General features: G+C 49.8%; 1 protein-coding gene across 1 annotated transcript; it reads left to right on the forward strand.

Moving 5' to 3' along the window:
• Positions 1–7,106: 7,106 nt before the first annotated feature.
• On the forward strand, positions 7,107–9,984 carry B9D1 (B9 domain containing 1). The gene is made up of 7 exons (XM_062503666.1): positions 7,107–7,163; positions 7,694–7,762; positions 7,839–7,950; positions 8,019–8,115; positions 8,496–8,558; positions 9,293–9,360; positions 9,458–9,984. The coding sequence occupies exons 1-7, from the start codon at positions 7,107–7,109 to the stop codon at positions 9,583–9,585; spliced, it is 594 nt and encodes a 197-aa protein (XP_062359650.1). The 3' UTR covers positions 9,586–9,984.
• Positions 9,985–12,019: the final 2,035 nt, after the last annotated feature.

The raw sequence follows: 12,019 nt of genomic DNA on the forward strand, positions 1-12,019 counted from the left end.
CAAAACGAGGAAACAACAACAACAGAAGAAAAATCCTGGAAAAAAAAATCCAGACCCAGAAAAACTCTCTCTTCATAATGCACATATTTTTATAGAGAAACAGAGATGCTGTTTTTTGCATTACATGGGTGGTGTTTCCTTGGGTTTTCTGTGGAATTAATTATTCCAGACATTCATTTTCCAAATGTTTCTCCTCTTTCCTCACTTCCCTTCCTTCCCTTCCCTCCACCATCACCCACCAGCTTCTTCTCACAGCTGATGCTTCTGACGTCTTGCTCATTTTCTTTTGTACTTTAGAGGTTGTTCTAATTACAGACAAAAAACCAAATCACTACTGAATTGTAGCCAGTGCAATAATAAGTTATTCATTCTTCTTGTGTGCCCAATTGTCCTATTGCTTCCCCCCCCCCTTTTCTTTTTTAACTGAAATTCAGGTTAAACGTCGCAATAATCTGAACTAACGTGCACAAAGACGGTTTCTTGTGTTACAAAGAGAAAAGACTAATGAAAAAAAGGAAAAAAAAAACCTACATTTACAGAGAGACTAAAAAAAACTGAACAAATAAATAGTAAATTATTTAAGAAATGTATTTTGTTTACTGCAGTTCTAAGTAAATTATTGATACAGTGTGTAAAGGTGTAAAGAGCTGTCATAGGTGATGTTCTCTGTGAGCATTTAAGGTGATGATTTGTCCTCCTTGTGGCAAAACAACTCCGACCCCTCCAGGCAGTTTCACTCCCTGTCCCTCTCTCCCCATCCCTGGACACATTCCCTTCCCAAAGCCCTTCCAGAAGCCTCTAGAGGAATCCAAGTCACCCCTTAACACCACTTTGGGGGAGGGTTGTTTTTTGCAGTTTCGGGGTTGATTTTCCTTTTTTACCCACCTTCCCCACCCCTCCTGCAGGTTCTGTGTCCACGGGAAATAGGAGCAGGAAGGAGCCCGTGGACACCCGGGGGGGAATGATCCCATCCAGTCGTTCCCATTTGGTTCCTTCCGTGCCGCCTCATATTTATGCCTTCACATTTATCTTCTGTTATCGATGCATCCATTACTCCAAAGGAAATGTATCTTGTTTCACATCTATTAAACTGTATAAACTGGAAGCGTGGCCTCGCTTTGTGCCGCAGCGGGGGGAGCCCAGGGGTCCCTCCTGTTCCTGGAGCTCTACGTGTCCTGAAAAATCTGTTCAGCCTTTCCAAGCTGCAGCCCCTACCCAGGTGTGAACCATCCCTGCTGGAGCTGGAGGCTTCTCCCACCTCCCCCTGAGCTCAGAGAATCCCTCACCTCACCCAGCAGTCTCCATATGTTGATCCTGCTGCTTCCGAGGAGCACCTGCACCGCTGTAATTAAGAGTCGTTTAGAATTATTGTAAATAATGATTCTGTCTCGGTGGGATAGTGAGGAATTCCAGAAAACGGCCACAGAATCTGTGATTAACTGCACTTTGGGAAGGATGGCAAACTCCTTTCACTGCAGTTTAAGGAGGGGAGGCTGAGTTGTGCCTGGAGGTGTGGGGGATGCTCTGGGGTGTTTTTAACATAAGGGGACACTCAGGGTGTCATTTACTGCTGGGATTATTCAGCTTTGCTGGAAAAGGCCTGAATTCCCTTCTGGCCCTCGGTCTGAGAATTCCTTTCAGGGGGAAAATCCTTTTGCCACGAGGTTGGTGGCTGATGGTGGTGATGGAGAGGGGGGTGCAGAACAGCTTGGAAGGGCTTGAGACCACGGGAGTGTCAGGAATGAGTTGGGATATTTGTTCCTGGTTCTGGATCTGCTCGGCCTGCCACCCTTCCCAAAGCCCTTCCCAAACCCCTCAAAAGCTCTTCAGGACCCAAAACAATCCCATCCATGAGCCTGCAGGAACATCCTGGCAGCTCGGGGAGGATTGAGCTCCGACTGAATTTTCCAAGAGCAGAGAGCGACCGTGGATTGCTCCCTGGTGCCTCTTTTGGAGACATTCACCTGGATTTGCAGGTGCAAAACCCCCACAGCTGCATCCCCAAACCTGGCCAGGACCAGAGAAACTATTTAATATTAGCCAGTGTTAATTTTGTTGATTAAATCTCTGCAGCATTAAGCAATTTCCCCCTGGACTGTCTGCAAGCCTTGCTTAAGATCGGAAGTGAAAAGCACGGGGTAAATGCAAGTCATGATTATTTAATTGGATCGATTTCTATTTTGCATTTTTAATGGCCATTCAGTCCTGTCCATTTATCAACCAGACTCTGCCCCACCACTTTCCATTCCAGCAAAGCCACAGCCCGCAGGGAAGGGCACGGTGTCCATCTGGGCTGGCCCAGAGCCACCTCAGCACCCTTTGAGGAGCAGAAATCAAACAGGGATTTAAAAACCACCATGCTGAGGAAGGAAACCATCACAGGGGCTCTGCTTCAAGGGTAAATCTCAGATGGCATCGATCTGAAATTCTCTTTGTCGTGCTGGGGAGGAAAAAAAAGCTTTCAAAAATACCAACCACCAAATCTGACGCCATCCTGGGTGCAATTAGCCCCAACCTTAATCTGTCAGAGCTGTGAGATCATACAGGTTGCATGAATGCTAATAAGTATTTGATATTTGTACAAGCTTTCTGGGGATGAATAATTCAATTGACTTCATCCATTAAATTTCCCCTATTAGGTTTTCAAGCCGTGGCTGGGTTTAATGGCTGGGGCCACCTCATCCTCCAGACAAGGGGGCTTAATTAGGAATTTTAGCACACCCTGACAGAGCCACAAGGGCTGAAATCTCTGTGGCTCTTTGGGTTTTGAGCAGCTCATGTCTCTCTGCTGGAACCCTGCTGAGCCCCTGGAATAACTCCAGCTCACACCAGGTGGGTGCTCCATCCTCTTCCAGCATTATGGCGCTGCCACAGTCTGGTTTTTAGCCCTTTCCATGGGGTCAGCCCCTCTCTGGAGGCTGGGAAGGTGCTGAGGGGCTGCTTGGGATGAGGGATGTGCAGCAGCACTGATGCAGCCCCTGGATTTTGGCACCACTCGATGATTCTGTGGGTCCCTTCCAATTCTATAATTCCATGATTCCCTGGTATTCACTGATGCAGAGAGAGCACCAGGAGTGTTCCATACCCACCTTGGGCTGCTCCTCATGCCAGGACCCCTCACTCGTGTCCCTCACTTATAGGTCAGCCTTGTGCTGGTTAGTTCCAGCTGTGGATGTTGGGCTATCCAGTGAAAAAGAAATCTGCTCACAATGAAAGGGAGAGAATGCCAACGACCCTCATTAAGTCACACCACAGGGAAGAACCAGATTAATGATTGGAATATTTGATTGAACTCCCCTGGAGCAGCTTATTCTGATTCTGCTTTGCCCCACGTGGAGGCACAAGCTGCCAAGGGCCCGTGGCCATGTCTGCGGGGTCCGTTGGATGCATGGAAAACAGCGTTCCCACCTGAGTTATTCCCAAAAAATGTACTCACCACTGGACAACAAGCAGGAGGTCTCCATGCCTGGCAGGAGACGGAATTTGTTTACCCTCCCCTCTTCTCCATGCTTTTATTCCTTATGTCCTTATCCAATCCAGCTGTCCTGCTGGGCACCATCTCCCCAGGTCTTCCTCACTCTCTCCACTCCCTGCCTCTGTGTCAGTTTATTCTGACCGGTTCATTAATTAGTTTTGCTCATTAACCAAAAGAAATCTCACCAATGATAACGAGTTCCAATACCAATTAATTCTTCAGGGAAGAACAGGCACTCCACAGCTCCTTGGCAGTGACAGCGTCTGTACCCAGCAGGGCCCCTGGCATGGGGCTGGAGGCCACATGGATACAGGGATCATTCCTGGAAGTGTCCAAGGACAGGTTGGACAGCAAGCTGGGATAGTGGAAGGTGTCCTTGCCCATGGCAGGGGGAGGAATGGGATGAGCTTTAAGGTCCTTTCCAACATAAGCCATTCTGGGATTCAGCCACGTAACAGAAAACCCACCTGGCTTCACCCAGCTGCCTTCCCACCACACTCTGTTTCCAGGTAAATATATTCAGCAGGAATTACAGTAGGGATATCCCCCTGTGTGTGCTGCTGTGAGACCCCACTCGTTCCCTGTTTGATTTGAGCAGCAGGAGCAAAAGGCAGGGAAGACAAAGGGCAGGGAAGCTCCCTGCAGCCTCCTGGCAGGCAGGGATGAGTCAACGCTGTGCAAACAACTCTAAAAATACAAACGTTTTATTGCAGATTAATGACACCATCAATTGTATTTCACTGGCCATTTACCAGGTGTTGATCATAAATATTTGGGATTCGAAATAAAATTCTGTGCTGTGCCACTGTGGTGTTGTTCGTGTCTCTCCCACCTTCCCTGGATCAGCCCCCGGGGCTGGAACAGGTAATGAAGACAAAGGAGCTGCTCCGGCTCCCTCCCTGCAGCACGGGGTGTCTCTTCCCACTCTGTGTTCCAGGGATCTGCTGCTCCTACTGCAATTGCAGTGGACGAGCCCAGAGCTGGGGAGATGGGCAGGAGATACATCCCACAGGTATCCCCCAGCCTGGCAGCTCTGCCCAGCAGGAGGAGAGGCCCTGCCTGCTCTCCCCAGGGCTTATCCAGAGGTAATTCCAGGGAAAACGCAGGGAAAGAACTCACCCCAACTCTCCAGCCTCCCTGGGAGCCCCTGGACCCAGAGCCTGGGCAGATCACGGTGCCTGGCTTTGATTCTGAAGCTCCCAGTGACAGAGCTCCCAGCAGTCTGGATTTTTCCAGTCCCCTGGCCCTTCCCGGGAATGAAGCGAACAGAATCCCCTCAGCTGTTTGACATGCCTTCAGCACAGAGCTCAGCGCTTCAGGGACACTGGGAATGGCTCTCCAGGAGCTGGGATCCAACCTGGAAGAGGCGACAAGTCAGTGATCAGCAGGAGCGTGTCCTTCCTCCCCGTGAGGATGACTGGCTCCAAACACCCCAGGCAGGCTTCCCATGAGTCTCAGGACAAATCCTGGAGAAGAGGAGAATGTTTTAAATGGTCAGGAGAAACAGCAGCATCGCTAAATAACACCCATAGGGTCACCATCATCCACAAGCCTTCATCACGCTTGGAAATCCAACTCTCTGATGGAGCATTAATTAAGTTTTCCAGCAGGATAAAACCACTTCCTTGCTTGGGATTTCACTCTGCTCACAAAGATTAAAAATACAGCTAATTAAAACAAGGCTGGCATGTGAAGAAGGGAAGAATAAAAGGTTTTGTTCTGGCTGGGAGGAGACAGAGACCTTCCAGATGCAGGTACAGATGACTCAGGACTGCTGAATACCCTCCTGCTGTCTCTGTGCCACGGGGAAGGTCTCCTAGTGCTGGGACAACTCCTCCAGCAGCTTTATATCACTTGCCAGGCAACAGAAATGTCCTGAAATTGGCTCCAAGGTAGCTGGTAGCCAAGTGCAGTGTTAATTAAACAGCCTCACTAGCTGCTCCAGACAGCTGCTCCAGAGCTGCTCTACTTCCCCCACACCCCTGATCGTTTCCAGTTCAAATGAACTCTGTTCCCTGAAGCATTTCTGAAGGGCTGTAAAGAAAGGATGACATTTCAGGCGTTCCCTTCCATCCCTCCTGCTTTCCTGTCCCATTCTTCTCTTGGCCAAATTTGTTTGGCCTGAAAAACCGAGTTGAAATAGGTATTGACAGAGAACACATCTACTGAAATGTGGAAGGGCTTCCTTCACTCCTCCCTTCTCCAGAGGGTCTGGCAGCAATCAACCACCCCAAAAAATCCTCATGGAGAGGGGAACTTGGCCAGGGATGTGGAAAGGAGGCAAAGGGATGAACCACAGCAGAGATGGCCAGGCTGTGGAGCGTCCATGGCACCGACGTGTGTGTGGGCAGCAAATGTCCTGCACAGCCACGGTCCTGATGGGCCAGCACCGTGTCATCAGTCCAGAACTGTCCCAGCGCCAGCCCAGAACTGTCCCAGCACCGTGTCACCAGTCCAGAACTGTCCCAGCACCATGTACCAGTCCAGAACTGTCCCAGCACCAGTCCAGCACTGTCCCAGCACTGTCACCAGTCCAGAACTGTCCCAGCACTGTCCCAGCACCAGTCCAGCACTGTCCCAGCACCGTGTGCCAGTCCAGAACTGTCCCAGCACTGTGTACCAGTCCAGCACTGTTCCAGCACCAGTCCAGAACTGTCCCAGCACTGTGTCACCAGTCCAGAACTGTCCCAGCACCAGTCCAGCACTGTCCCAGCACTGTGTCACCAGTCCAGAACTGTCCCAGCACTGTCCCAGCACCCTCCCAGCCCGCTCCCTGTGGGAGAACAAGGCACCATCACCAGATTTCGGCTCTTGCCAAGCCTCAGCACGTTCACCCTCTTTATTTACACACCCGACTCACCCTTTCCTTTTAATTACAGCGGGCTAATCAAACCAGCACGGGGCTGTTTCCTCCTTTTCCCACCCACACGCGGAGCCAGCAGTACACTGAGGACACTTCTCCTGATATCCCCAATTAAAATTCGCCGTGCTGGGGATGCGGAGAGCCCCTCTCCTCATCGCTGGGGCTGACCCTCCGGAGAGAACAAAATCCACCATTTCCCTGCTTTATCCTCATCTTTCTCCGGCCCTTGCCCGGCAGCATCATCTAGTGGCCATGGCCTCCGCACATGGAATGGTAGGATCGGGAATATCCTGAGCTGGAAGCATCCCAGCCCATCCTGGAATCCCGGCCGGCTCCTTCCCTGCCCAAACCGCGCTCCTGTGCATCCCTCAGAGGCATCCGTGAGGTCCGGCAGCCTTGGGGCTGTGCCCATCCCCTGGGCAGGCCGAATCCCCGGTTGAGGTTGCTTTAGCATTATATTAAATAATAACAATAATAATTTTAAAAGTTCTGGACACGTGGCGGTACGAGGATAACGGGGCAGCGCAGGGCGGGCTGAGAGGCTGAGGGGAGCGGGGAGGATCCGCCCGGGGACACAGTGCCGGAGGTGCCGCGGGTGCCAAGGGTGCCGTGGGTGGGGTGCCCGCGTTTTGGGGCGATTTGGGGGCGATTTTGGGGCGATTCTGCGGATCGGGAGGCCCGCGAAGAGCCGCGAAGCGAAGCGCGGCGCCGGGGAAGTTTGTCCTCTGCGCCGCCCCGTCCGTCGCCACGGCAACCGGCGTGCCCGCCATGGCGGCGCCCAGCGTGTTCCTGCTGGCCGTGAGCGGCGAGATCGAGAGCGGGGAGGTGCGGGTGACGTGGGGACACCACGGCAAACACACCGGGACAGCACGGAGGGATGGGGGGGGGGGGGGGATCGCTCTGGCCAGGTTTTGGTCTCGGTGTTGCCTCTGCCCGCGCGGGATGAGAATCTGTCCCGCCCGAGCCCGGCCGGTCTCAGCCCCAACCCTGACCCGACCCCGTCCCTCTCAAACCTGCGCACCCTCAACCCCCCATAAACCTGCCTGGCTTCATCCACCTTAACCCATCCCTGTCTTAGCCCAAACTCAGCCCGGCTTCATTCCCCTAATCCAGCTCAGCCTCAGCTCCCCAAACCCATCCCATTCTCAGCTCCCAAACCCATCCCATTCTCAGCTCCCAAACCCATCCCAGCCTCAGCTCCCAAACCCATCCCATTCTCAGCCCCCCAGACCCAGCCTGTCTGTCCCAGTCTCACTGGCACAGGCTGCCCTCAGCACCCTGACTCGGGCAGATCCTCACCCCCAGAAACTCTCAGTGAATTCCCAGTGAACTCTGTCTCCCTCTCTTCCCCACAGTTCCCGGGATTCGATGACCTCTACTGCAAGTTCTCCTTTGTCTATGGCCAGGACTGGGTCCCCACGGCGGTACAGCCCCTGTCCCCACCCTGTCCCCATCCCCGGGGCTCAGCCCAGCCCCAGGCTCACCCCACATTCCCTGCAGGGCCTGGAGGAGGGAATCTCCCAGATCACCTCCAAGAGCAGCGTCTCACCCACCACGCTGGTCTGGAACTTCCCCATCGACATCACCTTCAAGAGCACCAACCCTTTTGGCTGTGAGTGCTGGTGGGGAGGGGGGTCCTGCCCTGGTGCCAAACCCCCTCTCACCCCCATTTCCTCGCAGGGCCACAGATTGTGCTCAGTGTCTACGGGCCTGACTTCTTTGGCCACGATGTGGTCAGAGGTTATGGAGCTGTCCACGTGCCCTTCGTGCCGGGCAGGTGAGTGCCAGCCTGACCTGCAGGACTCAGACACATCCTTTGGCCAGTTATTCTGTTGTTTCAGAAAGAAAAAAGCTCCCAGAAATCTCCTCATCGTGCCCTGTCAGTTCACAAAGATTTTCTAGCAGGACTCTTTCATCATCAAAGTTTTGGTAATCCTCTAAAGCCCAACTTGGCCTGTAAAAAGCCCAGATATGAAGCTCAGTTCCTCACATAATAAATTTTCATTCCCACCACTGGGAATGGAGCAAGATCTGTTGTTCCTGTGCAAAGTGTGAAGGGAAAGTGCCTGATGTGTCAGGAATTCTGTGCCTTCATAAATATAAAACTCCTGCTTCTTATTCATCCCTGAGGTTCTGGGGGGCTCCTCTTTGTTTCAGGCACAAAAGAACCATTGCCATGTTCGTCCCAGAGTCCACCTCGAGGCTGCAGCAGCTCACAAGGTAATAATTAATGACTTTAATTCATTAAGGAATTCTTTTCTCTCCTGTCCTTAGCCACAAAGGCATTTGCAATCACTCAGTGGTGCTGAGTGTGGGACTGCTCTGTGCCAGAACCAGTTTCGTGGTTTTTAGGTAAAAAAATCTCATTTTCAGGTGTGTGGGTCTTTTGAAAAGCTTTCGTATTAACAACAATATTAATATTTCATATTCACAACATATTAACAGCAGTATATATTAATATAATATGTTATATTTATATATTGTATTAACTAAAATTTAATTAATACAATATATTAATATATAATATAACAAAGATATTAATTACCTGCTGACTGTACTAAATTACTGCCTGAACCTTCCTGGGGCTGTTTTGGAAGGACAGCCACAGGAAGAGCAAAACCCATGGAAAAACAATTCCCCTTCTACATTTTTTTTAAGAAATTCAAGATCTCCAAACCTCTCTGGTTCTCTGGCTGATCAAGAGGAATTTTTCAACAACATCTTTGCCATAGAAAAATTCTTCTAACCCAGGAAAAAAACCTGGATTTAACAAAATCCGTATGAAATCAGTTGCATTTTTTTTTTTTCCTGAAGGCAAAACTTACCTTTGATTGAAGCAGATCAATCAAGAGAATCAGGATTCTAAACCCTCCTGGCAGTCTCACTGACCTTCACCTCACACCCTGGATCAATCTCAGCCACCCAGTTCATGATTTTGTATTTTCTGCTCCCAGCTGGTTCACAGGGAGACGCCCGGAATTCACCGACCCCAAAGTGGTGGCACAGGGAGAAGGACGGGAAGGTGAGTCCTGGCAGCTCCTGGCTGCTAAAAAAAGAGCTCCACAATCCATCCCCAGACTTTCTTTTCACTGGATTCATCCCCGTGCTCTCTGTGCCAGTGACCAGGGTGCGTTCCCAAGGCTTTGTGACCATTTCCTTCAACGTGATGACCAAAGATCTGCACAAGCTGGGCTACGACGTGGGTCCTGCTGAGGGGCCTGGCCCACAGGGCTTCCACAGCTTCTGAGCTCCCCACAACCTGCTCAAAGCTCTTTTTAGGGCAAGGAGGAGCTGTTTCAACTCAATCATCCCAAAAAAAAAAAAAAAAAAAAAAAAAAAACAGCCTGGGAGGATCTGGGAAAAAATGACCAAGTCTGATCCTCTCAGTAAGGTTGAAGTATTGTGGGAATTGATGTTATTGATAACATTCAGTGTTTTTAGAGGTCAGACTGTCTCAGAGTAAGGCCTGTAACAAAATATTTTTATAGCAGCCTTTTGCACACTTTTTTTATAGAATTAATGACACTAATTAATGACATTGAAGTTTCAAGCTGTAGCAGTTTCCCTGCAGTTAAAACTTTGCAAACCCAGTTTCTTTTTAGTGATTTTTTTTCTTTGTACGTGTGTTGCAAATGAGGAACTGAAATTATTGCACCTTCCAAAAACAGTCCTGTGAAATGCATCCCCCTCTAAACTCTTTTAGGCTGAATAAACTCTGTTGTATCAATAGATTCCTTTGTCTTTCTGCTGCTTAATTTATTTGTTTGTGCCAGGATGTTTTTAAGCTCTAAATCATCCAAGCTCTACTAGTCTTGAAGGTAGAAGAGAAAAAAAAAAGTGTTTCAATGCAGTGATTAATTGCTGAGTCATTTTCCTATTTAATTTTGGGAGTGTAACCTCTTGAGTTTGACTGTAAATCCCAGAGAGAATGCCAACACCTCCCTAAAAGGTAACTACCAAGATTTCCAAGTTTAGAAATCCCGGGAAAAACACCCAGGGATGAACCACAAATCTTCCAGGACACAGCTCACCAAAACACCAAGGCAGAAATTATTCTTGGCCACAGTGGGATGGAATAAATTTAATTTCTGAAAACATAAAGTGGTCACTGGAATGATTCTGGGAGCAGCAACAACTTTTATACAACATAAAAATTCTTTTCCAAATGTTTTCAGGGATCATTTTTCATCTCCTACCTTGTTTTTGTTGACTCCACACTTCCAGGGGAGTTGTTTTGGTAATTTGTAATCTCTGAACTGAATCACGTTGGAATCCAAATTCAGAAGCATTTCCTGTTGGCTCAGAGGAGACTCGAGGAATTTTGTTTCTTTTTCAGAAGTTTGGGAAGCAGTCAGCAGGATAAATATCTGTGTTTGAAAAGCTTGGGAGGCAAACCCGAGCCCCCTGCTGCTGCCTGAAGAGCCAATTTCCCCTGGAGCACAGCTCCTCCCGAATTCCAACTGCAACAAAGCTGCAAAAGCAGGCACAGGAACCCGGCAAAGCCCAGAGCTGGTGCCCACAGGGGATTTATTCACACCCTGCTCCTCATCCTGGTGTTCCAAACCCCTGAATTCCTCCTGTTCCAAAGGAACTGTTGGGTGTTTAACCCCAGTGGGACCAACCAGACCTGAGCCAGCTTCCCCCTGGCAGGAGAGGGGAAGGGAGGTTAAAAACAATGAAAAGCAAAAATCCTGAACTCCATAAAACAGAATTCAAGACACTTTGAGGTATTTAAGCAGATCCCACACTGCTGCCTGCATTATTAGGGCTTTTCCACCTATTTTCTCTGGGTTTAATTGGATTTTGGGGAGGGTTTGGGCTCCTCAATGGCTCGAGCACATCTAAAAGCTTCACCTACCTTCCTCAGGGGTTGGGCAAGTTTCCTTAAGAAGTTCCCTGTGAGTGTTTCCCCCAGGGGCTGATTTTTGGAATCAGCATTTCCCAAGCCCAGTGCCATTCCTTAGATCCGAGGGGCATCTCTTGATATCCCTCAGAAACTTCTCCCAGGAACAGCCTTGCTGCTGCCTTTATCATTTCCTGGTTGAAATCTTGGCTCCTCAGGTGTGGCAGAGTGTTGGCACCTGGGGAACAATCTCTGAACAAAGATGGACAGGGAACAGTGACAAGGAAGGGATTTAGGATCCCTAATTGCCCATGGATGTTAAACCCTAGAAGAACCAGTGCTTTAAGAACAGCCAAATCCCAGTAAAACCCAGCAGCAGAGGCTCGTGGTGGTTTCTCCTGGGCAGCTGGAACAGCCTGCTCCTTTCTCCTGGTTAATCATTGCCCCTTCTCTTCAAACCTGCGCTGAAATTCCCAACCCCACAACAGCAGCACGGGGCTCTCAGCAGGAGCTCTGCTTCCTTCCCCTGAAATCTCTCCCAGATGGTGAAATTGGTCATTACCCTCCGAATTCCAGATGGACAGGGAAAAATCTTCCTGGAGGATGAATCCTGACACAGGAGGGGCTCCAAAGCCATCACAGATCAGGGAGCCTGGGAGGTGTGTGAGGTCTCTGCAGCTCTCCTGGCCTGGAAAGGTTTTGGATTTATTCCATGGTTGTTTTCCTGCTGTTACCCAGGGAGGCAGACAGCCAAGGACAGGGACTGAACAGCAGCTTGAGCATCAAACCCTTCAGGAAAAGGAAAATCATTCGGAGAGTCCTTAGGAATTGGTATTTA

The sequence above is a fragment of the Cinclus cinclus genome, chromosome 16 (genome assembly GCF_963662255.1).
Source record: "Cinclus cinclus chromosome 16, bCinCin1.1, whole genome shotgun sequence".
Lineage (NCBI taxonomy): Eukaryota > Metazoa > Chordata > Aves > Passeriformes > Cinclidae > Cinclus > Cinclus cinclus.